Source organism: Dromiciops gliroides, chromosome 4 (assembly GCF_019393635.1).
Source record: "Dromiciops gliroides isolate mDroGli1 chromosome 4, mDroGli1.pri, whole genome shotgun sequence".
Lineage (NCBI taxonomy): Eukaryota > Metazoa > Chordata > Mammalia > Microbiotheria > Microbiotheriidae > Dromiciops > Dromiciops gliroides.
The window spans coordinates 450,586,896-450,613,930 of record NC_057864.1 but is presented as its reverse complement, the minus strand read 5'-3'; the positions used below and the strand labels follow the sequence as shown (position 1 = coordinate 450,613,930).

The 27,035-nt window shown below is 42.7% G+C and overlaps 1 protein-coding gene across 1 annotated transcript in view; it reads left to right on the top strand.

The window, feature by feature from the left end:
• Positions 1 to 25,504, top strand: part of RNF115 (ring finger protein 115) — a 52,279-nt gene extending 26,775 nt beyond the window's left edge. Inside the window, exons 2-9 of the mRNA XM_044004632.1 lie at positions 2,873 to 2,931; positions 7,194 to 7,251; positions 15,505 to 15,716; positions 18,832 to 18,903; positions 19,303 to 19,375; positions 20,189 to 20,282; positions 22,345 to 22,460; positions 24,235 to 25,504. Coding sequence (XP_043860567.1) covers positions 2,873 to 2,931; positions 7,194 to 7,251; positions 15,505 to 15,716; positions 18,832 to 18,903; positions 19,303 to 19,375; positions 20,189 to 20,282; positions 22,345 to 22,460; positions 24,235 to 24,372 — 822 coding nt within the window. The 3' untranslated portion in view covers positions 24,373 to 25,504. The remainder of the gene's footprint in view (positions 1 to 2,872; positions 2,932 to 7,193; positions 7,252 to 15,504; positions 15,717 to 18,831; positions 18,904 to 19,302; positions 19,376 to 20,188; positions 20,283 to 22,344; positions 22,461 to 24,234) is intronic.
• The last annotated feature ends 1,531 nt before the right edge of the window (positions 25,505 to 27,035 follow it).

Below are 27,035 nucleotides of genomic sequence, written 5' to 3'. Positions count from 1 at the left end.
TCAGGGTCAGGTCACCTCTATTTTAGCTACAGTAAAGCAGTGGAGTAGGACCTTCGTGGAGTGGATTTGCTTCTTCCATCTTATTGAGGCCCCTGTGATATATATTTGAGGCACAGTGAGTTTTAAGCCTGCTTTTGCAGTGACATTATGCCCGAAGGCAGAGTCATTACCAACCATTCCCTTTTTTCCTTTAAGATACCAAAAGTTTTGGTCAGGGTGGTCAGCTTCTTGTCCTCTAACACGTTTCAAAAGCTTATGTGATGATTAAGCCTGCTGAAGTGGTAGGGGTGGCTGAGAAACCCTGAGAGCAGTGGAAATGGAGGACAGTTAGTAATTGTCATGGGTGCCTGAAATCAGCAGGGGACGTGGCTGGAACTGCTGAGATTACTTTGAGGTCTCAAAGATGTTGGAACAGCAGTTGCAGATTTTTTGGATTCATTTCAGGTTTCTAGTGTTGTCAAATTCTGGTGGAGGTTTTAGGGGCAGAGATGTTACACTCTATTCTAAGTAAGGCCTGGTCATTGCAGGATCTGAGAGAGTAGTTTTGTAAAACCCTTTGATGCCGATCATTGCCCTGTGAAATGACCTGCAGATTCCTTGGGGTCTCCGTGCTTTCTATAGTGCTGCCTGGAGGAGGGGCCGGTGTTTTTGTCACAGTTGTCTCCACTTTATAGCTGCACAGAAAGGCAATCCAATTTGAGGAAAAGCTCTTTGGGAACTTAACAGAATTTCATTAGTTCACAGGAGGCTTGAAAAATGTTCTCTATTTTTCCTTTGCCTTTGTTCAGTAAAGATCAGTCTATCCAGAAATATCTGCTCTTCCTGCCTTCTAGGAGATACAAAGTAGTAGGGAGAGCCCCACCTTATGGGCTCTGTGACCAGTAAAGTTAGGATGGGGCTGGCCAGAAGGCTCAGGAGCCAGCCTGAAGTCTGTAACCCTGTTTAGGGGATGCTGTGTTCCAGTCAAACGGTAATTCAGGATCTGTTTTCCACCTTTGTTTTTCTCTCATTGCAATAGAGATTGTGCTTCTTCTCTAAGTGACAGACAGCATAAAGAGCTGTTTTTGGAAGATTTCACCTCAACACATTCCTGGCCACACATGACCCTGGGCCAAAGCACTTCAGCTCTCTAACACTCTAAGGTTCAGAGCAGGTATCTGTTATCGGGAGAAGTTTTCTATGGTAATGAAATCACAGGACTGGGCTCCCTTCTCCCCACCCTCACAGATGTTGTTGAGTCTGTCAAACTTTCCGTGACCCCATTGGGGTTTTCTTGGCAAAGATATTGGAGTCGTTTGCCATTTCCTTATCCAGTTTATTTTACATATTAGGAAACTAAGGCAGATGGGGTCACTCAGCTAGTCTCTGAGGCTGGATTTGAATTAAGGAACATGAGCTTTCATGACTCCGGGCACACTATACACTGGGTGTAGGGTAGGAGGTATACTATATAATGCCTATTCCTCTGTAAGTTTATAATTATCTATCCTAGATTTAGAGCTTGAAGGGACTTTAGATATCACACTGTCCAATACTCTCATTTTGTAAAGGAGGGTCCAGAGGCTGGGTGGGAGAAGCAGCTTGCCTAAGGTCACAGATGTAAAGTCATTCAGGATTTGAATCCTTTATAAAGTCCCTAATCACTTCAGTTAAATTCAGTAAATATTTATTAAGTACCTAGTATGGGTCCCTAAACACTGGAGATACCCACCCAAAAAATAAAGACACTCCCTGCCCTCCAGGGGCTTATATTCTAATGGGAAGACCACATTTGAAAGGAAACTGGAATGGGGCGGGCAGGAAGGATGCTAAGGGTGCGGAGCTGGGGCATTTTTCTCTGTGGAGTTAAGACCAAGCAGAGCAGCTGATGGAAAGTGCTGTGCTCGGCAAAGCCCAGTTCCTGCTCACTACAAAGGAAGTCTTTGGGTAGAGTTGAATGCTTCACCCTTCAGCCCTCCAGCCATATTGAATAATCGCCCTGAATTGCTTGTCTTTATACATCTGGAATTGTGAATATTTGATTCCGTAGCCAGTTACCAAAGTAATAAGCCTAAATATATTGACTAGTAAAACTCGAAATGACCATTTTTGTCCTTTCCAAAGTGCAATTTAGAGAGACAGTATGATACAGTGGAAAGAACCCTGTGTTCCCGAGGTCACATTTTTTTTGAATCTTGGCTCTTTTCTTTATCTCTTTTGTAACCTTGATTCAAGTCAGTTTACCTCTGTGGCCCTCAGTTTTCTCACCTATGAATAAAGGCTCTGCTAAGGTCTATTCTAAGATCTGAGATCCATTCCAGCCCTAAATCCGTGATGGCCTGGTGCTTTCCAGTCAGGACTTTTGGGGACCACATAAGACTGCTAAATGTTATTTTGAGGCACTTGGAATCAGAAAACAAAACAGATGTGAAATTTGGGAAAGCTCTGCCTTTAACAATTTAGTAACACTGTGGTTAGTGTCCTCTATGTACATGATGATATGTGCTGGTACATCTGTTTCTACCCTGTCCATTATAATATTTCTGTGCTTATTTATCTGGTAGAGATTTTTCATTGAGAATTAGATTTGAGGAGGAGGCTAGGTGATGAAAACTTACCCAGATGTAATGCAAACATTTTAAATTTAGTGAAGCAGTCAAAGGGGGGGGGGCTAACCACTTTTGACATTGTTCACATCTATTTCTTCTTGCTTCAGCCTACACCCACTTAGGCACCTCCAAATGTGTTAGTATTTGCTAGTGTACAACAAAGCAAACTGTAGTACTAGCGGATGGGCCCTTAGACGATTTCATGGCATCAGCTTTTGTGTTGTTTGCTGGCTTGAAACTGCACATTCAGCTCTCTAACGACTTTTATTTCCTTTCTTTTATAGGAGTATATTTGCCCCAGATGTGAATCAGGCTTTATTGAAGAAGTGACTGATGATTCCAGGTATTGTACAAGCTCATGAATAAATCAAACATTAGATTGTGAATTATTTTTCTCAACATTGATTGAATGAATTAGAGTAAATTTGGTTCTCTCACTCTTCTAACTGAAGACTTCAGTATATTTGAAAGAGATGGTGATGGGGGAGGGGGAATAATGAAAGAATAATTGTTTTGAGGTAGTTAGGTGGCACTGCATAGCACTGGTCCTGGAATTAAGAAGACCTGAGTTCAAATCTAGCCTCAGACATTTATGTCTGTATGATCTTGGGCAAGTCACTTGAACTTTGTTTGCCTCAATTTCCTCAGCTGTGAAATGGGGATGATGACAGCATCTACCTTAGCTAGGGTTGTTATGAGAATCTGATAAGCTAATATTTGTAAAGCGCTTATCACAGTGCCTGGCATATAGTTGACACTATGTAAATACTTACTCCCTTCCTTTCCCCTAGTCCACTGATCCTGGGAATATGACATTTTCTGGGAAATCCATATTTCCACACAAGTGAAAGAGTTGAGTTATTATTCCGTTCCTATGATTCTAGGATGCTTTCAGATTTGTGATGATCCGTCCTGTTGTCTGGGAGCCAAGTCACTATGCTATATCATGGGAGAGTAATTTCTGGCGAGGATAGCTAGCCTCGCATATTCATAGGGGCTTTATTTATGAAGAACAGAGTTTTCTACTTTGGAGAAGCCACATTTTCCTCCCTTTGGCTGATAGTGTTAGAGAAATGTGCTTTCTCTATAATGGGATCAGATTAATGCCAGCTCATTCAGGGAAACAGATTTCCATTTCTAGTCCCTGGAAGAAGGGTTGACTGTTATTACATCTGAGAAGACATTTATTTAATGGCCACTCTCCTTATGTGGTGGACTAGGTAGAAACTGGTTGGAAGGGGAAGAACAATGCCAGTCTTTTAGGGCTTCATATCTTTTTTTTTTTTTAAGATAGGCAATTGGGGTTAAGTGACTTGCCCAGGGTTACACAGCTAGTAAGTGTTAAGTGTCTGAGGCCGGATTTGAACTCAGGTCCTCCTGACTCCAGGGCCAGTGCTCTATCCACTGCGCCACCTAGCTGCCCCAGGGCTTCATATCTTAGGAATATGCACTTTCTTTTTTTAATTATATATTAATAGAATTATTTCACCTGGGGTGAAATAGTATCATTGTCATGTGCCTTTTAAACTTAGGAGAATTAGAAATTGGCTCTTTTAGGATCGAGTCATTGATGAGATAGTTAGTGAGGGATTCTTTCTCTCCAGCTAGGCAAACAAAATGATGTTTTCAGACCTATTTCTTTTGAGTCCTGGAGAATCCTTAATTTGTGCTCTTTATGATTAAAGGAGTTCATCCTTTAGGTAGCTCCCAGTGAGGACACTCCATCCCACAGTTCAGGTTGCCACCTTCTCTACAGCCTGTAGTTAGGAGAGAGTCATCTTGAGGGTGAGAGGCTGAGACTTGCTCGGAGGAATACTGCCAGGATGTGTCTGAGGCAGGACTGGAACCCAGGACTTCCTGGCTTGGAGGCCAACCCACAGGCTACTATAACACAGTGTCTCTCATCACTGAGGAGAGTTGTTAATTCCCTTACTGTTGCTATTGGCAGAACCTAAAGTTGAAAGCTCCCTCCAAATCCAGGGGAAAATTACCACCTTACAGTATGTACAGTGTCGGTTTGTTTTCACTAATGAGTGGAGATTGTGTGCATAAATAAACCTGGAGCTTCTGACCTCATCCTTTGTCCACTTGATGCATGGGTTCAATTTAGGACAGACCTACAGCTTCACTGTTCCCTTCACTAGAATTCTGAGGAGGCAGCAAAGCTAAACCTGCGTTCTAGCATGACATCAGAAAAGTGTGTGGGTGGCATGTTAACTTGGGCTGACTTTCTGTTTGTATTCCATATGTACCCAGTGCTTACTGCAGATACTTGTGTCTTGCATGCCTTAAGACCATCTCCACTAATGAGACTGTTAGGGAATGGGCTTCATTTTTTCAAGTTTACTTTCTCTCCTCCACCCCCCCCCCCAACATTTCAGTTAATTTTTTTTAGACCTTCATTGGCAAGCATCCATGAAAGCCAAGTTCAGCTTGACCATATAAAGGGAAGGAAGAGTTGTATGTTGAGGGAACAATGGTTCTTCTAGCTCTCTCTTCTCTTAACTTTACAATGCTTCCAGCTTTCCATTTTATAAATGGAATGTAAAGCTGTACAGGAACTTCTGTGCTCAGATGTGAGGGCCGGTGTCATCTATTAAGTGAAGGCCTTCCCCTAGATTGGGAAGCTATTGGAGGAGGAATGGATTAAAGGTCACAGACCTTGCCGGTTTGTAAATATTTGACTAGGTAACAGCAACGATATTTTCTTTCTCTAACCTGTCTTTTAAACACCCTAGCTTTGTATAGGAAAATTTGCAAGAATTTATGTCCTTGCTATAGATCAGAAAAGGGGGGGGGGGGCGGGAATCAGCAGATACTGGCAGAGGGCCAACCCTGGCCCTCTACCTCTTCTGCTGTGGTCCTGAGCTTGGAATGCTTTTGATGTTTGAAAATACAGTGAAGCTTTATTTTTAAATGTAAAACCTATTCTTAGCTCTCTAACCTCCTTAGCTCTTTGGCATAGTTTGCTGACTTCCTGCTATAGCAGGTTGTATTGCATGGGTCCTTAGAAATAAATGTATTTTTTATGAATGTTAAAAATGGGTCTCATGTTTTCAGAAACAACTACAGCTTTAAGCATGAAAGACTAATTCACAAAGTCATTTTAACCAGAGAAGTGCAGATATGTTGGGCCTGTGTGGCACTTGAAGTATGGTCAGTTTAACTTTTGAAAGAGACATTTTCCTGTGGTCAAGTAGCATTTCCTATGGATCTTTATATTCTATATTTGGGTATTAAAACGTGTAACGATCTTAGATTTCCAGTCTGCTGCTTTATTGACTCAAAGGTTGGTGTGTGGAACCTTGATCTCCCAATAAGGGGCCTAGTGTAATCTTAGGTGGGAATTTGGAAGGATAGATTTCTAGGTACTAACCCCTTAGTAGTAAAACAACAAGTTCTTTTCTTAGAACTGGTGAGAGTCGTGTTCCTTACATTATTTCTCCTCAGAGGAAGGTCTATTTAAAGTATATGATATAAGCCGCCCACCTCTTTGCAGTGGTTTAGAGGGCAGTGCTTCCTGAAGAAAGAAAGGAAAAGCCAGATAATGACTGCTTGAAGGTACTGAGACTCTGAGGAGAGACTTACATAAGAATAAGGGCCTCTGATTTTTCTCCATCCCCTTTGAGGGAGTGTAATGTAAAAGCAAGTCCCCACAGGAGGTGGTTTGGGGTGGGGGATGGGAGGTTAACAGCAAGGAGTGGGTGATTATTGTGTATTTTATGGAAAAGTAAATTTCCTATTGATGAAGTTGATGGGGCATTCACTTGGCTTCTAACTCAGTGAATTAAGAATTCTCGTTGCCACTTCAGAAGCTTCAGCTCTCGCCCAGGGAACCTCCCATCAGTGAGTCTGGGAGATGACAAGCTTGGCGCAGCAAAGTGAAGCTGGAGGGTTTGCTGTCAGGTGAATTTTGCAGGGTAGAAAGCCCAGGTTGTCAGGTTGTTTGGTGGCTGCTGGAGGGCTGTGTGTCATGGACCTCCTACTTGCAGTCAGTGCTTTCCTGCCAGCAAAGGAGAGCTTTCTTCCCCTGCAGTGCCCAGTGCCTCCTTCCTCGTGATCAGGCACCATGGGCACAGTACTTAAGTTTTCATTCATACATCTGTGTACCTCTGCTTAGAAGGTTGTATCTCAGAGTAGGGTGAGCTACTCTCAGTGGTGTTTCCCTCAGCCAAAATCTTGCTTGTTGCTGCCCTGCTGGTAAGGGGACTTCTTGTTTTGTTTCTTTTTGTTTGTTTTTTAAAGTTACACATTGTTGAGGATGTGACATGGGGGGATGCTTTTTTTTTTCTTTTGTGTAAAGGAAAAGGAATCGCATTGCTTGGCAATGGATGGCTCTCCACCCCTTCCTTTCCCCCTCCCCCATTCATCCTTTGGCTTCCCTTTGATTTTTCTGTTTGTTGTACTGACATTAATTTGTTTGACTTGTTTTATGTGACAGAATAACCCACATTCCAGCTCCTTGTAGTTTTGCAGTTGCCATGTGGTGGTTTTGTTTTTTCTTTATCAGGCTTTTGCTCTCATGTGTCCCCGACTATATTTAGCTTCTAGGAGAGGAACTTATTTCTGGGAATGGGATCACTACTCACTCTTGTCTCTCCTTAGTTTTTTAGATAGTGGTGGCAGCGGGATAGACGACAGCACCTCAACACAGTTTGCAGAGGTAAGTTTTACTTTGCCGGGAGGGGCTCTTTGAGCAGCTTGTGTGGATCAAGACTTGAGCCAAAATTCAGTTCATCATAGAGCAAACAGCAGTGTGTTCACGAAAAAATAGAGGCAGGATGTGGCCTGTTTGGGAGCCAAGCTTGGCTTTCAGTGACTGGAGCTTGGCTTGTGTGGATTCCAGTAAGAACTCCATTTCAAAGAAAATATCTTAGCCCTGAGACATGCTGTCAGAGACCAATCAGGGCTCAAGTGTTGATTTTCTTACTGTCTTGTGCTTTTTCTTTGTTATACTGGGTGTCTCGAAAGTTGAGTGTTGTTTTAACTTTGCTAGCTTAAAGCCCCACTAAGACTTTTGGACATATATGAGGACGATGTGTTTTTGGATTGGCAGTGTCAAAGCCCTGCCTCAGCAATGAGCTCAGTCCGAGATGAGCTGGTATTTCCAATAACACATTTTGGCGATGATCACCAGGAAGCAGACTACTTGTTTCGTTGGGGGGGGGGGGGGCTGGATTTTAGCACCCAGATCACACGTTAATTGGCAGAATTGAGATTTGGAAGGAGATAAGGATGACATTTTGACATTGTTCAGGTCTCCCAAGTTTTTTCACATGTGTGATCATGCATCCCTGTTACAAAAATCGAACTTGATTGTAACTGGAAAATCATTTAACATTTAAATTTGAAGTAATTCTCCTTGTCCCTTTCCCCATTGCACTGAAATCTCTTCTTTGCACCCTCTTCCCATTCTCCCCTCCACTTTTGTCTCCTTAGTGACCAGAAAGTTCATTTCTGGGTTTCATGTTTTAGGAGGGAAACTTCCCAAGGAGAATTGAGGGGATTTGAAACTATAGAAGGATCTACTAAAGGGAACTGGGTATGTGTAGCCTAAAAAGAAAACTCCCTGGAGCAGGGGCTGGTGGAGACATGATGATCATGTGAAAGAGGATTTGGGTTTGTTATGCTTTGCCCCCAAAGGCTAGAACTAGGAAATTATATGGAATCAGACTTTGGTTCAACAGAAAGAAAATTGTCCTAAAAATTGTCAAGAAATGGAAGGGGTTGCCTAATGAAATAGTGAGTTCTCTGTCACTGGAAGTGTCCAAGAAGAGGCTGAATGGCCACTCTTGTGGGGCACGCATTCTTCCAGTGAGTGGTAGAGTTAGTAGCCTTTGGAGTCTCTTCCCAACTCTAAGGTTCAATGATTCCACAAACACTAGCTGGTCCAACTGTTTGAATGCACTTTTGTAAAGTGGCCTCAGTGGGTATCTGAGCCTCTCTGTGGTGAGCAAGCAGAATAGTAACATGAAAAAACTCTCAGCCCGATCCTCAATCCTCTGCTTATCAGGAAATCAAGACCAAAGTCCAGAAACTCCACCTCGTTTGAGTGCTTGCTTGTCTTATTCTAAAAGAGGGCTCTGCTGGCATTTGTAGAACGCTTGCTATCTCATTTGATCCTTAACAACAACCCTGTGAAGCAGATACTATCATTATCCCTGTTTAAAGGTGAGGCAGTTGAAGTTGAAACAGGCTAATTGAGCTGTCCAGGGTCACACAGCTGGTACCTGATGTAGGATTTGAACTCTGATTTTCTTGACTCCGGAGCTTAGCACTGCACCACTCTGTCCTGTGATTTCAAATTACTTTCCAAATATCCATTCTGAATGTCATTGAATACCACGGTGCTTGGCACCGTGGTAGTAGCTTAACAAATGCTTATTGACTAGCTGATTGAATTCCCTTGGTTCAAATATCTAGAAAGATCCTGTCCTTTGTAAGTTCCCTTTCTATTCTCTTTTGTTGTTGCCTAGGGAGAGAAAAGGCTGAATTAATGGATTTGGTGATCCTTCTTCATCCTCCACCCTACCCCACCCCCCATCCCACAGTTAGTTGTCAGCCCTAGAAGCCTCCTTGAATTCTTGTCTCCTTCATCAATCACATTTGATAACACAGGTTAGACAGTCACTTGCTGGTTACACAGGAGGCAGAAGAAATTTCATCTGTTTTTCTCCTTTCCCTTAAGATCTGACTCTTCTCTTGGGGGTAAATAGGAACAGATTGGCCTGTCAGGTGAGCAGGTGTGATTCAGACAAACCAGGAGAGACACACTGAGTAAGGAGATTTTATCTGTGAGTCAGTTTCCTAACTATAGTAAGGCTGGATTCAAGTCTGGGGCATTTGCTCCCTCTCTGGTGGGGACATAATTATGCTGTTCCTCATACTCTGTAGTGTAGAGTCTTATGATCTTAAGGCACTGATAAAGTTGTACCAGGATATCTGATCACCCCATTCACTTATGCTTTTTCCCCTTTCATTGGGACTCTGTGATTTCTTTGCCACCATTGTTAAAAAATGTAAGTTATCCAGGTAAGACCATAAAAGGTATTTCTCCTTCCTCCCACCCCCAACAGTTAAGTTTTGATCAGGTGCCTACTCTGTTTTTGCACACATGTAGAGGAGAGTCTCTGCTGACCAGGAGTTTACAAATGTATTTTGATGGTGGTGGTGGTGATTGGGGGTAGGGGTGGGAAAGAAGCAAATATAGAGTCAAAGTGCTAATTGTATAGTAGATAGTGAGATAGGAATTAGGGTAGGGAAATGGCAGCATGGGTTTTGTCTTCAGGGAAGATTTCATGGAAGAAGTCTTTAACTTGGTCTTGAAGGATGGGTAGAATTTGGATAAATGAAAAGGAGATAAAGTATTTCAAGAGAAATATGTAGTCTGTTGCTTAAATTCATACTTAATTGGGGAAAAAAATTGTACACAGGCCTAAAATTTCTATTTCTTTTCCATCTTTCAATTGATTTAAAACTCTTAGTATAGGGCAGGGATTCTTAACTTTTATGTCATATATATCTCCAGCAATCTGGTGAAACCTTTGCACTTCTCAGAATGTCATTACATTTATAAATTAAAATATTCAGGATCCCAAAGGAAACCAGTTATTGAAATATATTTGCTAAAATATTTTTTTAAAAAGCAACCAAACTTATGGACCCCGGGTTAAAGGAAAGAGGGATATGGGATAAGCCCCAAGGCCCACCTTTGGTCTAACTTTGCAGTGATTTCCCCCCTTCCCCCAGCAAGAAGTAATTAAAGTTTTTTTTGGGGGGGGGGCAGGGTAATGAGGTTTAAGTGACTTGCCCAGGGTTACACAGCTAGTAAGTGTCAAGTGTCTGAGATCAAATTTGAACTTAGGTCCTCCTGAATCCAGGGCCCGTGCTTTATCCACTGTACCATCTAGCTGCCCCAGAGCATAGTACTGTTAACAAAATCAGCTTTGGATTTTTTTTTTTTTTGGTGAGGCAATTGGGGTTAAGTGACTTGCCTAGGGCCACACAGCTAGTAATTGTTAAGTGTCTGAGGCTGGATTTGAACTCAGGTTCTCCTGACTCCAGGGCCGGTGCTCTATCCACTGTGCCACCTAGCTGCCCCCTAGCTTTGGATTTTTAAAAGAAGGGAAAAATCCCTTTGGGATTGTGTGTGTGGGTTTTTTTGTTTTTGTTTTTTGCAGGGCAATGAGGGTTAAGTGACTTTCCCAGGGTCACACAGGTAGTAAGTGTCAAGTGTCTGAGGCCAGATTTGAACTCGGGTCCTCCTGAATTCACTGTGCCGCTTAGCTGCCCCTAGATTGTATTTTTAAATTAATTTTTAAATTAATCTGTTTTATTAATCAACTGATATTGCACCAGTTTTGTCAGTAAGAATATTATTACTTTATTAATATATCAGTAAAGGATTGTCTCCCTATTGACTCATAGTCAGGCTGTCAGACCTATGCTGTCTTAAGAGGGAGGGCCAAGCCAAGAGCATAAACCAAGTACCTGCCGAGAGAGAGGAGAGGGACCCTGGAGTAGCCAACGTTTTTATCCTCCTTTGATAAAGATGGGTCATTTATACATTGATCAGTTAATTGGTCAGCATCATTCAATTCCATTGGTTGACAAGATTTGAAGGTGGTCTAAATTAAAATGAACTCTACAGATGACATCAGGGAAAGACCCTCAAGTTCCTTAAGGCAAAGTCCTTTTGTGTTGTGTGTGTGTGTGTGTGTGTGTGTGTGTGTGAATTGGGGTTAAGTGATTTGCCCAGGGTCACACAGCTAGTAAGTCTCAAGTGTCTGAGGCTGGATTTGAACTCAGGTCCTCCTGACTCCAGGGCCCATGCTCTATCCACTTAGCTACCTAGCTGCCCCCAAAGTCCTTTTTCTGGATGTGGTTTGATCCTGTCAGTTCACCGAGCTAGAGTCTGTCTCCATTTCTTTTGTTCCCTTGGGTTTGTCCCAGACAAGATTTATTGAAGTTCCTCCAGAACTGGACTTTCTGGAGTGGGGTTGGGTGGGTGGGTGGGGGAGAGAAAGAACTGATCTCTGGGTCCCAAGAAATCCATTATTAATAATTATTTTTGGAGGCAGCTAGGTGGCGAAGTGGATAAAGCACCGGCCCTGGATTCAGGAGTACCTGAATTCAAATCCGGCCTCAGACACTTGACACTTACTAGCTGTGTGACCCTGGGAAAGTCACTTAACCCCCATTGCCCCACCAAAAATATATATATATATATATATATAATTTTCTCACAGGATAAAATGCAGTGTTTGGGAAGTATATGAGGAATAATGGGGCGGGGGGGGGGGCCCAGAAGCAGTCACTTTATAGGGATTTGGGAGCCTAGAGGAGGCTGTCCTGAGGTTTTTGTTTTATGTCTTAATTCTGAATGATCAATGAAAGCAAATCCCAGGAAATTAAGCCCATAGCTCCGTGTGCCTTTGTGGGTCTCCTGAAAGTGGCTGACTGTTGATGAGTGCCAGTGAGAAATGTAAACCAAACCTCTCAGGTCATATCGGGGTATTATTTCTGAGCCAAGGTGGCTATTGCTCTCCTGATTAGTAAAGTCATCAGGGATGATCACAGGAGGGCAGGGCACCCTGTGTGTTTTAGGGGGGCTTTGGGCAGATCCCAGTCTGGCTGATTCTTATTACCTCAGGAGAGAGTGGGGGTTGAGGGGTACCCCAGAGGAATGGTAACCACAGCTGGTTCATTAGGGCTTTTGAGTTTAGCGGAGTACACATACTGGAACCTTCAGGGAAATAATAAAGACCATGGAAGCTTAGAGTTGGGAGAGACTTAGCAGGTCATTTAGTCTAATTGCTCTCTAAAACAGCTACAATACCTAGTCACAAAACCCCTGCTTGAAGTTTCCCAGTGAGGAGGAGATTGAGGGTTGACAAGATTAGCGTCTTGCCCCAGGTCACACAAGCAGTGTGGGGTGAACTGCAGGTCTTCTGACTCAGGCCTGTTAGAAAGGTTTTCTTATAGAACAAATCTAATCCCTTTTCCCACACAGCGGTTTTAAAACATTTTAAGAATGCCTTCCTTTCTCTTAGTCTTCTCCAGGTCCTTCAACAAGTCCTCCTAGGGCCTGGGTGCTAACTGAATCACCATCCTGCTTCTCCCCTTCGGGATGAGCTGTAGCTCATCAGTTTCTCTCCAGCTGTGTGGCCCCTCCTCATGTTATTCTTGATGTGATCTGATTAGGTTAGAGTGCATTGGGCTCTCCTTCCCTCACCCTGGGCACCATGCTGTCACGAATAGAGCCTGAGCTCTAAGTGAGTTAGTTCTTTGGCTTGTCACATCACATGTTGACTCATTGAGCTCTGAAACTTCTAGAACCGCTGGATATTTTTCATATCAGCTACTCTCTAGCCATATCTCCCCTATCTTACACACTTGTTCAATTGACTTTCTGAAGCCATATTGTAAAGCTTGACATGTATTCCTATTCATTTTCATCCTATTAACATCAGCCCACCAACATAAAAAAATCTTTCAGGGTCCTGATTTTAATTTATTAGACTTGTTTGTACTTTCCTTTCAGGCAAGTCATTCACAAAAATTAGCCAGATAGGGCCAGGTGCCAAGTCCTAGGAATAACATGATGTTTGGTGAGAAATCAAAGGGACAATTAAAGAGATCTTGTGCCACTCAAAATTTTCTTAGAAAAGTACTTGGTTAAACTGGAAAATGAAATTTTTGATACTTTGAGTAGGGGATAGAGGGTGTTAGGGTTTTCTATCCAAGTCATGATATTTCTTGGTCAGGGAAAATCCTGTGACATTTTGTAACCGGGGGGATTTCTGATGTAAACCATTCTCTTCCCCCCCCCCCCCAATCTTACAAATTGTAAGTGCAACTGGATGTCACTTTGTGTTGTGTTATACAGTTGTGAAGCTGTTTTGTCCCTTGTTGGAAGGGATTAATTAGTCTTTTCACAGTTGAATTGAATGTGGAATGAGACCAGACACCACAGACTGGGCTGTTCAAGGGATACTGATTCTTCTTGAGAACAAGTTGGATTCACTGAAGATCCACAGTGAGACTTAAAGTTCTAGATCCTTTTCCAGACCAAAATCCAGTGTGATCCTTGACATCATCAGGAGTGAGTTATTGAGAACAAAATGAAACTGGTCCAACTTACCTTATATAGTTCATCTGAAGTTGAAACTGTCTCCCAAATGATTCTGGAGAAGGGTTCTCAGACTGGCTTAGGGTTGGTTGTCTGAAATACTTAGTGGATAGAGCTCTGGGCCTAGAGTCAGGAAGACCAGAGTTAAAATCTGGCCTCAGACACTAGTTGTGTGTCCTTGGGCAAGTTATTTAACCTCTGTCTGCTTTAATCCACCGGAGAGGGAAGTAGCAAACCACTCCAGTATGTTTGCCCAAAAAAGCCCCCCAAAACCCATGGATAGTGCTGGTATGCTATGATCCACCTGGTCAGAGAGCATTGTACACAGTTGAACAGACAGCAATTTAGAAGTAGAGAGGGGGTTCTTAACCTGGGTCCACCAACCCTCATGGTTCATGGATATATTTCAGGGGTTCTGTGAACTTGGATGTGGGAAAAAAGATGACATTTTTATTTTCACTAACCTCTACTGAAATTAAGTATTTCTTTCAATTATTTAAAGACATCATTCTGAGAAAGGGTCCATAGGCATCACCAGATTAGCCCAATGACAAGAGAAATGAAGACTTCCTGAGCTAGGGGATGCTTTCTGAAGGGAGGAAACTAGAGACTGAAGTAGACATGTTTTAGGATTCAGACCCTGGAGGTGGGGCAGAGTGGGCTGTGCTGAATAGATTAGGGTTTGGTGGGTGTTCATGAGAAGTAAAAAGAGGCTATTTATTTCACATAGGGTCTGTCTGTCTCCTCACCACCCTCCTCCTCCCCCAGGTTCTGTTTCTTACAAATTCTTACATCATCAGTGTGAATGTTTCCTACATCACAGATTTTAATCCTTCTGGAACTGTTAGATGGCCTTCCAGAACTGCTCTGGCCACAAAATTCATCATCTTGTTGCCAGCCTGATGATGAACTTCAGCAGACTTAGCTGGGCTTGTCCTCAGACGACAGAAATACAATCTATCCTGGGGCCCTTTCTTCAGTCTTGTCTAGCTGGGTAGAATCTATCATAACTCCTCCTCTGCTCTCTGCCAGTGTAGCCTTTAAGAGTCTAGGGCTGGTTCCACATTGCACTCATGAATGTGAGTGTGTGTGTATGCATGTGTTTGTGTCTGTGTGTGTGTATGTAATAAACTCCTTTGTTTTGCATATAAAATTACCATGGAAGTAACAAATTGGTGTGATTAAGATTAAATAGTTCTAAATGGAGTTTTTTAAGAACCTAAAAAATGTTTGTAAACCATCTAGAATTTAGGTAATTTTCAGGTTGATTTTTCTTCCAATTATGATTAATTATGTAATGCCCTTCCTCTTTATGCATATATATTTTTTAAAAAACCTTTTACTGAAGACATTTAGAAACAGAAACTTTACTATGGGAAATTCCTTCAGTATTGGGGGGAGGAGGAAGAAGAAAATTTTGGGCTCTTGTAATAGAATAGAATCTAACAGCTGATACCTTTTTTTCACACATACCAGAAGAGGGTTAATTTTCAGTGGCTAGGTGAAGACATAACCATAGTCTGTTATCACCTCTAGCTCATATTAAATTCAAGGAATAAGAGGCACGTGAATGTGAACTATGTTAGAAAAGAAATCTGTGCAACTATGCTCTTGGCTCTTGAATAAACTTTAGTTAGTGGTTTTCATATGTATGAAATCTACTTTTGAAGACACACTGCTTTTACATAAAATTGGGAAGAACCTATAGTCCTTTATATAGCTGCTAATCAAATTTGAGTTTGTTTTTCATCTCATTCTTTGTTCTCTGTCTCTGACTTTTACCAGCTCTGGGACCATTTGGACCACACAATGTTTTTCCCAGACTTTAGACCATTTCTGAGTAGCAGTTCACTGGATCAAGACATTAGAGACAATGAACGGGGTCATCAAACTCATGCAGATCTTTGGGGACCCAGCAGGCCACCCAGACTGCCAATGACCAGGAGATATCGATCCCGGGGGAGTTCTCGACCTGACCGGTCTCCAGCAATTGAAGGGTAAGTTTTGAGCTTAAAAAACATTTGGAAAAAAAACAACCTTTTTTTTCTGGAGCTCACCAATCTTAGATTCTCAGCTTGGTAAGAGACAACTTCCAGAGAAGCATAACCTTCATTCCTTAAGAAGGGAGTGCTGTCTTCATGGCCATTGCCTTGGGTTCTCATCAGCATAGCATAAAAGTAGAGCTTAGAGACCTGGCAGAAGCCTGTGTCAGCACAGGCTTTAGTGCAATGAGGTTGGTGCCCCATCACCTTGTGCCCTTTCATCTGAGCATCATCTGGGCCCACTGACGGCTGAGCATTTCATAAATATCTCCTCTGTGCCTGGCACCGAGCTCAATGCTTTACAAACAGTATCTCCTTTGATTCTTCATCAACGAAGCCTAAGTAAAACAAAGGCAAATTGGGTTTCAGTGGTGTCCAGGCATTCCCCTAAATTAAAAACAAAAGTTTAAGCAAAACAATTCCCCACATTGTCCACTTTTTAAAATGTTCGTCAAAATCTGCCTCTTGAGTCCATCACCTCTTTCAGGAGTGGTTAGCATAGATTATTATTATTCCTTTGAAATCATGGTTGATCAATGTTCTCATGCTTTTTCCAAAGCTGTTTTGTCTTTACAATGTTGTTGTCATGGTACAAGATATTCTTAGTTCTATTTACTCTGAATCAGTTCATATAAGTCTTCCCAGGTCTCTCTGAACTCAACTTTTTGTCATTTCTTAGGGCACAGTGGTTGAATTCAGAAAGTCAAATTCACAATCGTGATTGGTATATTCATACTTGTATAATTTGTTTTGCTATTTCCACTTCTTTGTTACAACCAAGAGAACCTGGGCATATCTTAAATTTGAATGACAGATATACCTAATACTGGAAGACTTTCCAGTGTGTTGTGGGACTGCACAGACCTGCCCTCCCCTGGCATGGTTTTAGAAAACCCAGTGTTGTACTTCCATTCCATTCTGGCATGTCGGAGTGGAGGAGCAGAATCTTGTGCTCCTGAAACACGTTGCAGAGTTGGATTTAAAGTCATCATTAGAGGAGCAGTGTTTATGCTTTCTCAGGACTATAGTGTTTTCATTTATACATGCACTAACAATGAGTGCTTTCCCCCATTGTCCAACGTAATGATTTGTGTAGAACATTTTGCAGTTCTCAGTGCTTCCTAAATGCCAGCCATTATTACTGTCTTTCTGACCTTGCTTGATGATGTAAGCTTTGTATTCTGTCCAGCCTTGGTCCATAACTTCTGACATGTAGGTGCACTCTTCGGCAGAAAACAACTGTCAGAATAAAGCCCTTTCCTAACTCTGATCCCTTCCAGTTTATGAACTTGATTCACGGGAAAATGGGTGGGGGGGGGTCCTTATCCTCTGTAAAGAATTGCACTCTCCAACAGTACAATTAGAATTAAAATGGTCTTGTATTTGGGTGCTAGAGAAAGTGACTGAGAGGGAAATTGGCTAAGAGACATCTTTCTCCTCCAAGAACAGAAGAAAGGCCAAAACTTTTATGGAGGATAGGTGGGGTGGGGAAAGATTCCTGAGAGTGGGGGATTTTCTTTTTTTGGAACAATAGTCCTGACCTCTGGAGTTATCTCTGTCTCCTAGCTCAGGTAGTGACTGCCTAACTGACTTTCCTGATATCTAGTTGGCCGGTTTAAACTTTAATAGCCCCTTGATTCCTTGACACATCCTAAGCCCCTTGTCACCACCTCTGCCTCAACATATGCATCATTTAATCAACAAGCACTTATCAAGAATTTATTGTCAGCCAGGCCCAGTGCTAAGCATTGAGGAGACCAAGACAAAAACAAGAGGCTTCCTGCCCTCCGGGGAGCCTCCAACCTCCCTGAAAACTGAACTTGAAAACATGGTTAATCTAATTTTGTTCTTATGATTGAATTTTTTTTTTTTTGTGAGGCAGTTGGGTTAAGTGACTTGCCCAGGGTCACCCAGCTAGCAAGTGTCAAGGGTCTGAGGCTAGATTTGAACTCAGGTCCTCCTGAATCCAGGGCCAGTGCTCTATCCACTGGGCCACCTTGCTGCCCCATATGATTGAAATGTTAATGGAGATACTAAACACGTCATCACACGGTCTATTCGGTTCAATAAACATAATTAAGCACCTACTATGTAAAGAAAATGGAGACTGTCCCTACCCTCTGGGAGCTTGCAGTCCAGTTCGGGGTGGGGTGGGGAGACTGCAAACTAAAGGTAACTTGGAAGAGGGGTGGGGAGGACACCAGGGGGCCTGCCTCAGGGCATCTGTTCTGTGGAGTTTAGACTTGGAAAGTACAGTGATCTGAAAGCCCAGGTCCTGCCCTCTAAAAGGTAGGCTTTGGGAAAAGTAGAGTGCTCCACCCCTAAACCCTCTAATCCCCTGGGAGAAGGTAGTTGAGGGAGTTGAGAAGGTGCTCAAAAACTGAGTCAGTCAGCATGGTGATGAGATTTCACATGATTAGCTTATCCTACCAGGCAAAGCGGAGTGGCTATAATATAATACTTACAACATTATAATGACTTGGTAAGAAAATCTAGAAGACTTCATTATTTCAGGGAGTGAGAATAACTGGGGATCTCTGAAACCAAAAGAAACCTGTAATCTTCCAGGTGACTTATAAACCTTTATTAATGGATTACACAGGCAATAATTGTGTTCCCCCTGTGGTCAGAGTGAAGAGAGGCCAGGTCTTTGGTCTGAGACTTCAGCTACTTTCAGCAGTGTTGCCTAGGAAGTAGCAAATCAATTGAAGCTCCAAGGGTCATCCTTGGGTGATCACTCAAGGATGACCAAGCTGGATTTTGGCCAGCCTCCTAGAGCTTGACACTTTCTCTGCAGTGACTATAATGGCTTAAGATCTTGCTTTGGATCAATTCTATAGGAAGCCAAGCACTACAACAATGCAGAAGATTTCCAGACAAATTTTGAGTGCAATACTATGTCTTTTTTGCTACTGTTTAAGTAATGGTTTCAGTGGAAAGCTGTTTTTAGGAGTGAACCCAACAAGTCCTCCCAATCATTGTTTCTGTTACATTGAGTTATAGAAGAGGGTTATTTATTGCTTTATTTGACTGTGTGTGCTTCTCTCCCCCAACCCCTCTTTTCTAACAGAATAATACAACAGATCTTTGCAGGATTCTTTGCAAATTCAGCAATTCCTGGCTCCCCCCACCCTTTTTCATGGTAAGTGACTACCTACCTCTTGCTTTGTTATGTTCAATGCTGCCATTTTCCATGCTGTGCCTCTGAGCCTCTCTCTGGGTGAAGAGAGAAGCTCCACATGTGCGTCTAGATTGGGCTGGCAGGTAGGTGGGTGGGGTTTGTTTTGGTTTTGGGGTTTTGCTTGGGTGTCTTTCACATATGGTGAATTGCCTTTTTTGTGCTCAATTCAGTGTAGAGAGCCAGTCCTTAGAGATGAAAACCATTTCCACCAATCTGATTTCATTTAAACAATTTGAGAAATTCCTTTCCAACTGGTTTTTGAGGAGCAGTGACTTCCCAAAATGGGCTCCCTTTGCCAGTTGTTCCTGGAGCTTGGCTAGGTGACCCCTCCTAATGCTCTTTGTCTCATCCCATCTGCAGGAGTGGGATGCTGCACTCCAACCCCGGGGACTATGCCTGGGGTCAGGCGGGGCTTGATGCCATTGTCACCCAGGTGAGGAGCTGCCTTTGTGAGGATGTCTGTTTGTGTTCCCTGGGTCCCTGGCTTCCCCCCCTCTTCTTAGCATGACTTCTGTGTTGGTCCCTTCAGTCACCACCATTCACAACTCTTGCTGGTGCCCGAGGCTGAGTTTCCATTTGACAAAAAATAGGTGTGCCATTTTGTCTGGAAAGTGATGTCCATGTTCTTCTGGGGTTTAAGTGATTTCCTGGAAGATGATATTTAAACCCCAGTGAGAGGGGAGTTCTCTAGTAGCAAAAGAGGGGTGTGTGTGTGTGTGTGTGTGTGTGTGTGTGTGTGTGTGTGTGTGTGTGTGTGTGTGTGTGTGTGTTTTGTGTATATGTAGATGAATTTAGTCATTGACTTTGTAGATTGCCAAAGTTGGGTACTCTTGTCCTATTTCTCTTTTTCCATCACTACCAGCTTCTATTCCAATTACTGGTAAATGAGGTTTGCCAATCGGTAGTTGTTACTGTGAAACCAGCCTGTGATTTTGTTTATAGCATCATCAAGATGATGTCCCTTTCTCCCCTTTTAAAGTGGTCATGTGGCCAAATTTTGGCCCAGTTGTGGCTCAACTGAGCAATGACAACCCCCTTACATTAACTCTGATGTGATAATATCAGCCTGGCCTGATACTCTGGAAGAAAAACCTAAGTGTCTCTGGAGCATTGAGGGGGGAAAGCCCACATTTCTAGAAGTCCTCTAGAGGTCAAAACAGATTATATGTCCCCACCACCATCCACCTTGTGCCATATTAGCTACTTTCTATTTAAGTGTTAAGTCGTCCTCATTTTTCTTTTGCAGCTCTTAGGACAGTTGGAAAACACTGGGCCTCCCCCAGCTGATAAAGAAAAGATCACATCTCTTCCAACAGTGACAGTAACTCAGGAACAAGTTGGTGGGTTGATTTCTTACCTGTTATCATCTTTTCATTTTGCTGTTCAGGATTTTAACCTCTCTGTATTAGAATCTTTAGGCTCCATTTGACTAGGCTGATATTCCCAAAGTTCCTCACCAGTCCTGTATGTTTATGTTGGTCCTAGGTAGGGAGAGATATAGAGAATGGCTTTTCCTTTCAGTGTGCTGATTGTGTGTTGAGCACCTACTATGTGCTTAGCACTGTGATAGCACTTATCTGGGGGAACCCAGACAAGCATAAGAGGTGGTACCTTCCATGAAGAAATTTGTAATCTAGTTCGAAATCATGTGAAACAATTTAGTAACAATAAATATATAGGGGGCAGCTAGATGGCGCAGTGGATAAAGCACTGACCCTGGATTCAGGAGGACCTAAGTTCAAATCTGGCCTCAGACACTTGACACTTTTACTAGCTGTATGACCCTGGGCAAGTCACTTAATTCCCATTGTCCCACCAAAAAAAAAGAAAGAAAAATATAAACAAACATATAGATAATCAGTACCATGTAGTCCAACCCACATGCATCAGGACTGCAAAGATGGGGGAATTTTCTGGAGATGGGGATGTATTGGAATAGTTGGAAAAGACTTAAAGGAGGGGATGAAGCTTGAGCTAAATCTCCAAGTTTGAGAGGAGGCAAGGGAGCTAACATGAAGAAAGTCACAAGTGAAAAAGAGTGTGATGGGTGAGTGGAGAAGTGTGAAGGAGCTGGACAGGGGATGTGTACTGGGAAGTAGAAATACATTTGAATAAGTAGATTGTGGAAGGCCTTGATAGCCCGGCCGGACAGCTTGTGAGTAATTACTAAGGTAGGCTGGAGTCATTGCCAATTCTTGAACCAGACAAGGTGAAATCTGCCTTTTAGGAAGAAAGTTTTGATACCTGGATGGGAAGAATTAAGGGGGAAGAGTTAGTTATCTGGAAGGACAGTGGCAGTGGGAATAAAGAGGTGGCGCATGGTAGACACATTTTAAAGAAAGAAGCAATAGGTATGTTAACAGGATGTCAAGTTAAGTGTGAGAGGGAAGAGTTTATAAAAGGTCCAGGTGTCCCATTTAATAGAAATAGGGAGGTGATTGGTGTCAGAGAGGGGCAGTAGGAGGCTGAGTGATCCAGATGTGGGGGGAAGAGAGGAGGGGCAGGGGAGTTGAAGGAGAGAGGGAGAGATGCTAGGACTGGGATCTTAGTAGTGAGGATATTGAAGGAAGAGGGAACATGAGACCCCATATTCTTTAATTCTCCCAGGTAATGAATGTATGTGGAGGTCTACATTCGACCATTGTAGAGATGAGGGCAGTGCTTTCTGGGGAGTTCTGCTCTTGGGGACATGACAGCCACTTCCTTTAGGGAGGGTTTCTGCTTTTTGGATTGCCACTGCTACCTGCGCACAGCTGCCTTCTTGGGTGGGAGGGAGGCTGAGCCTCCTGGCTTTGAACTGTAGCTAGAAGACACTCAAAAAGGAGCCTGCCATCCCAACCTGTCCTTCCCTTGGTTCTTCATCTGTGCCTGCAGAGCCGACCCAAAGGGAGCCTGCATTGCGGTTCCACACTGCCCTCTTGTGGTCAGGCTCTCATCCTGCACCTTGTGCCTGCGGACTTTGGGTCAGCCATTCTGGCAGGCGAGAATGGCCATGGTTGGAAAAAACCAGCAGTCACTGGAGACATTGAGCAGGGCTCCTTAAATGTGCTGAGAGTGAATCCCTTCCTTTTGATCCGGAGAACACTGCTCTTTGCTGGATGGGAGCACATAGCCTCAGAGGTTTCCCTAGTTTTTCTTTTTGGTAAAAAACATAATTTAAACTAGATTTGTTTAATCTGTGATTGGGAATCCAGGCCTAATTAATTGAGATCCAAGCTTATGTTGGAGAAGATCCCATTCTACTGTTATTCTTTCCTCCCTTCCTCCATTTTGGGTTAAAACTCACAGCAGCTCTGTCCACCACCCACTCTCTGCTCCCACTTTTCCTTTCTGTGCTAGTGCTGAGAACATGGGCCAATTCTAGTACCTTCCTATTTCATGACATGTATTCTCCCTCTGCAGATACGGGTTTAGAGTGTCCAGTGTGCAAAGAAGACTACACAGTCGGAGAGCAAGTCCGGCAGTTACCTTGCAACCACTTCTTTCACAGCAGCTGTATTGTGCCATGGTTGGAACTGGTGAGTTTAGTTCCCACCACTGAGCTTTAGTATAGCATGTGAATGCCATTAAGGAGAATGTCCGATGGGGGGGCCGGGGAGACACCAAATACAATTTTAGCCTCCCAGACCTGAGTAAAACCTTGGTGATTTTTAGAAAATGATTACGTGCTTGGTGGCTGTCCATCTGTCACAGGCACAATGGGTTGCAGCAGGTATTTGCGGTCTTTTTTCCTCCTGCCATCATTTTGTGTTAGTTCTCTTTGGTGCCAGTCATGATGGGAGCTGGTTTCTAGTGCAGCGGTTTCAGGTCTCCCTGAAGTTTAAGCTCAGGTATTTGTCAGGGCCTCACAGCAGATGAGTTTTTGAAATGAACTTTTTTCAATGAACAAAAATTAATAGTTGGGGCAGCTAGGTGGCACAGTGGATAAAGCACTGGCCCTGGATTCAGGAGTACCTGAGTTCAAATCCGGCCTCAGACACTTGACACTTACTAGCTATGTGACCCTGGGCAAGTCACTTAACCCCCATTGCCCCGAAAACAAACAAACAAAAAAAAAAACCAACAAAAAAAAAATTGTTTTCTCCCTCCCAACCCTTCACCACTAACAAATATGTGATAAATATGTATAGTCAATCAAAACAAATTTCCACATTGGCCATATTCCAAAATCCGCATCACGTTCTGTACCCTGGAGCCATCCCTTCTCTGGCAGAGGAGAGTAGCAGGCGACATCATTGGTCCTCTGGAATCCTGATTGCATTGATCAGAGTTCTTAAGTCCTTCAGAGTAATATAATTTTACAGCGCTTTGTTATTGTATAAGTTGTTGTTCTGCTCAGTTCACTGTATCATTTCACACAAGTCTCTGCAGGTTTCCTTGAAATCATTCTTTTCATCATTTTTTTTAATCATAAAAGTATTTTATTTTCCGGTTACATGTAAATATAGTTTTCAACATTTGTTTTTATAACATTTTGAGTTCCAGATTTTTCTCCCTTCCTCTCTGTCCTCCCCTGTCTCCAAGACAGAAAACAATCTGATATAGGTTAGTCATGTTGTGAGGGAAGAATCAGAACAAAAGGGAGAAAAACCTCAAAAAAGAAAATCTTTTAATCATTTCTGAAAGCACTCTTTAATTTGTTTAGCCTATCTCCAGTTGATAGGCATTCCCTTAGCTTTTTGCCACCACAAAAAAAAAAGTTGTATTTTATTTTATGTTTTTTATTTTTTGGTGGGGCATTGAGGGTTAGGTGACTTGCCCAAGGTCACACAGCTGGTGTCCTGTCTGAGGTCAGATTTGAACTCAGGTCCTCCTGAATCCAGGGCTGGTGCTTTATCTACTGTACCACCTAGCTGCCCCCAGGAAGAAGTATTTTAACAGGCAATAACATCTCAGTATTATTTTGAAAATAGCTTTGACCTTGGAGACCCCCAACAAGCTCTTGGGGTAGATCCCAGGGGTCCTCGATCTGTACTTTGAGAAACTTTGTTCTGTATACTCATATACTCCCCCAGCTTTTTTTTTTTTTTTTTTTTTTTTTTAGTGAGGCAATTGGGGTTAAGTGACTTGCCCAGGGTCACACAGCTAGTAAGTGTTAAGTGTCTGATGCCGGATTTGAATTCAGGTACTCCTGACTCCAGGGCCGGTGCTCTATCCACTGCGCCACCTAGCTGCCCCATTCCCCCAGCTTTTAGTTATGTTTTCTTTGAATCATATCTTGGCTTTTTCTACCCATTTATTTTCTTTTTTTTCAAATCCGGCTGCTCACTTTTTCTCTGGTGTCTATTTCAGCATGACACGTGTCCTGTTTGCAGGAAGAGCTTAAATGGTGAGGACTCAACTCGGCAAACACCAAACAGTGAGGCCTCTTCAAGCAGCGGCTATAGCAGTGGCTATGACAGCCAGCTACATGACCCATGGACTTTCTGAAGCTCAAGACCCATTGAGATGGGGCTGTGGTAGACTTACTACAAATGTAAATTGTATAAAAAATAGTATGTGGATATAGGAACCTCACCAGAAATCCCAACCCATAATATTAATGCAATGAGTGCTGTCCCTCTCCAAATTTAAAGTTAGCATTTACAGATGGAATTGTATCTACAGCTGAATGCCTCTCTTGTTCCTGAATTCAGAGTGATGACTTGATTTTATACTTGTGAAACTTAATTATGTGTTTCTTTCAGAATGAAATAAATTCCTTAAAGGTCTAGTTAGGGTTCTGCTCTCTGTCATGCTGCCTTGTAATGGAGGTTCTGCTTTCTCCCCCAGCCTCCATTTCCCCCATCAGTGTATTTTAAAGTAAATGCAGTGGAACCAAAACTTCACGGTCCTTTTGGCATAAAGTATTTGTCTTAACTGGATTAAAGTGGCTCCTCCTGGCTGGATTAGCCATGAAGTCAGAGCTTTGACTTGAGCCTCCAAGAGCAAACTGAAGGACAGTTAAAGTGGGAAAGAGAAAGTGTCTTATTAGTCTGTCTCTTTGGTTTTGCTCATTTTTCTTTTTAAAATGATACTTCAGGAGGAGACAGTTCCCCTTGAGAAGACAAGATGGCATATTCTTGTAATCTGCCTGGGACTCTGCCCTGTGCCCTTGTTGGGAAAGTGTTAAAGCAGGATGAAAGCTAAAGAGATGGAGGACTGTGACTCTTAGATTTGAGGTCTGTAATTGCCCTCGACTCATAGTAGGTTCCTTGCTTCCTGCCTGTTGTCCTGGGGACCTCCTGAAGAAATCTCTTTGGGAAATGAATGGGATATTTCATAAACTGTTTGAGTGTCTGGTTTGTTGGTACTTGGTAATTCTTCAGGAATTTCAGTTTTTATGTTGTCTCTTTTTAAACTTTTTTTAAAAAACATATTTCATTTGTAAACCTTTGCTGTTCTGCCTGGTTCTTGCTGCTGTTGGAGTCATACCATTCATGCCAGGCCCAAGAGTGTTCAACTGAAGGAGGTATCTGATTTAAGGTCCTACTGTTAACCTACAAAAAATCCCTATACACATGTACACAGCTTTGTGGAGCGTTCATTTTTTAAAAGTTGAATAAATGAAGAAGGTCAAGAATGTTGTTGGAGCTTCAAAGTGTCACGTGGGACTAGTGGGGCTGTGGTGATGGCCCATGAGGCCATGCTGGGGCTGGGGAGGGATTGGGTACTGGGAGGAGTTGACACCAGCATCACTCATGGAGGTCACAACTGCTCACTGGTTTGATTTTTAGGGGTAGAGCCGTTGAAGGCAAACCCAAGGGAGAACCATTTGAAAAAACAAATACCTTAGGAAGAGAATCTGTAATAATTTCTTGTCTTACTGGTCCCCCTCCTTCCCTTTTTCTTTTCTTTTTTTCTTTTTTAGTGGACATCATGTGCCATAGCTCTGTTTTTAGGATCTTTTTGGCATAGAGCTATTCCTGCACAAGTGAAAGCAACCAGAAGAGGGGCCACTGATAAAAGGCAGGACTAGTTGGGTGTCATTCAGCTTGGGCCAAGAAGGTTTTTGGCATAAAACCTGCACACCTTGGAGCCCACGGGTTAGTTCTGATTGGTTGGAATTTTGTGGCAGGAGGTAGAGGTGGTGTTGTGACTGCTTCAGAGTCCGCTAGTACTGCATTCTCTAAAGTTTTGGGGTCCAATGCTGGTTTTCAATTGTCTGACAAAATCTCTGGTCTGTCATGTCTTCCAAGCCAGATGATTTTGTTCAGTAAATAAATGTCTGGATATAACAGGGCAGGCGGCATTTGTACTGAAATTATTTGGAGATGTAGAAAAGATACAAGTGACTTTGTAAAAGGTGCAGATTATTTTAATTGCAAATACCACCAACAGCAGTAGGCAGAGCTACATAAAAATCTCCATTTTACCTGCTAAGAGTGGATTGAGGACATGAAGAAAAATTAGGTATTTCTTAGAGTCCTCCAGCTTTAGTTGTGCTACAAATTGTTCTCCTGAGAAATGTACGCTTCAGTTCTACAGTTAAACGGATTGAGGAATGAATAATGTGCTCCGTAGGCAGACACTGGGCAGTGATGATCTATGGAATAACACCACTGCTCCTTAACTTTCATCGTTTAACCCATGCTGTGGCCCCTGAGAAATAGAGGTACTACCCTTTTATAATTCACTAGAGTATCTGGTTTTTCTGATTCTGGGGATTAAGGAGTTATTTCCCGGAGTATCTTATCCTTAGATATTCCTTATGTACTTTGGGCCTGTAATCAGAGGGCAAGAAGCTATGTAGCTAAGATTCACCAAGGGGAAAATTTCTTTCCTTTTGGACATATAGTTGCCTAAAAACAAATTTATGAAGCAGCTAAGTGGCGCAGTGGATAGAGCACCGGCCCTGGAGTCAGGAGTACCTGAGTTCAAATCCGGCCTCAGAGACATAACACTAGCTGTGTGACCCTGGGCAAGTCACTTAACCCCAATTTCCTCACTAAAAAACAACAACAACAATAAAAAACAAATTTACAGGGTATATGGAAGTCGGGAGTGTTGATACTGCTTGTAATAGCTTCTCTAAGGTTAAGAGGTTGTATGTTTATGTCTCAGAAATGTGACCCCAATCTCTAATAATCAGCAGGGTTGCCATTACTCTCTAT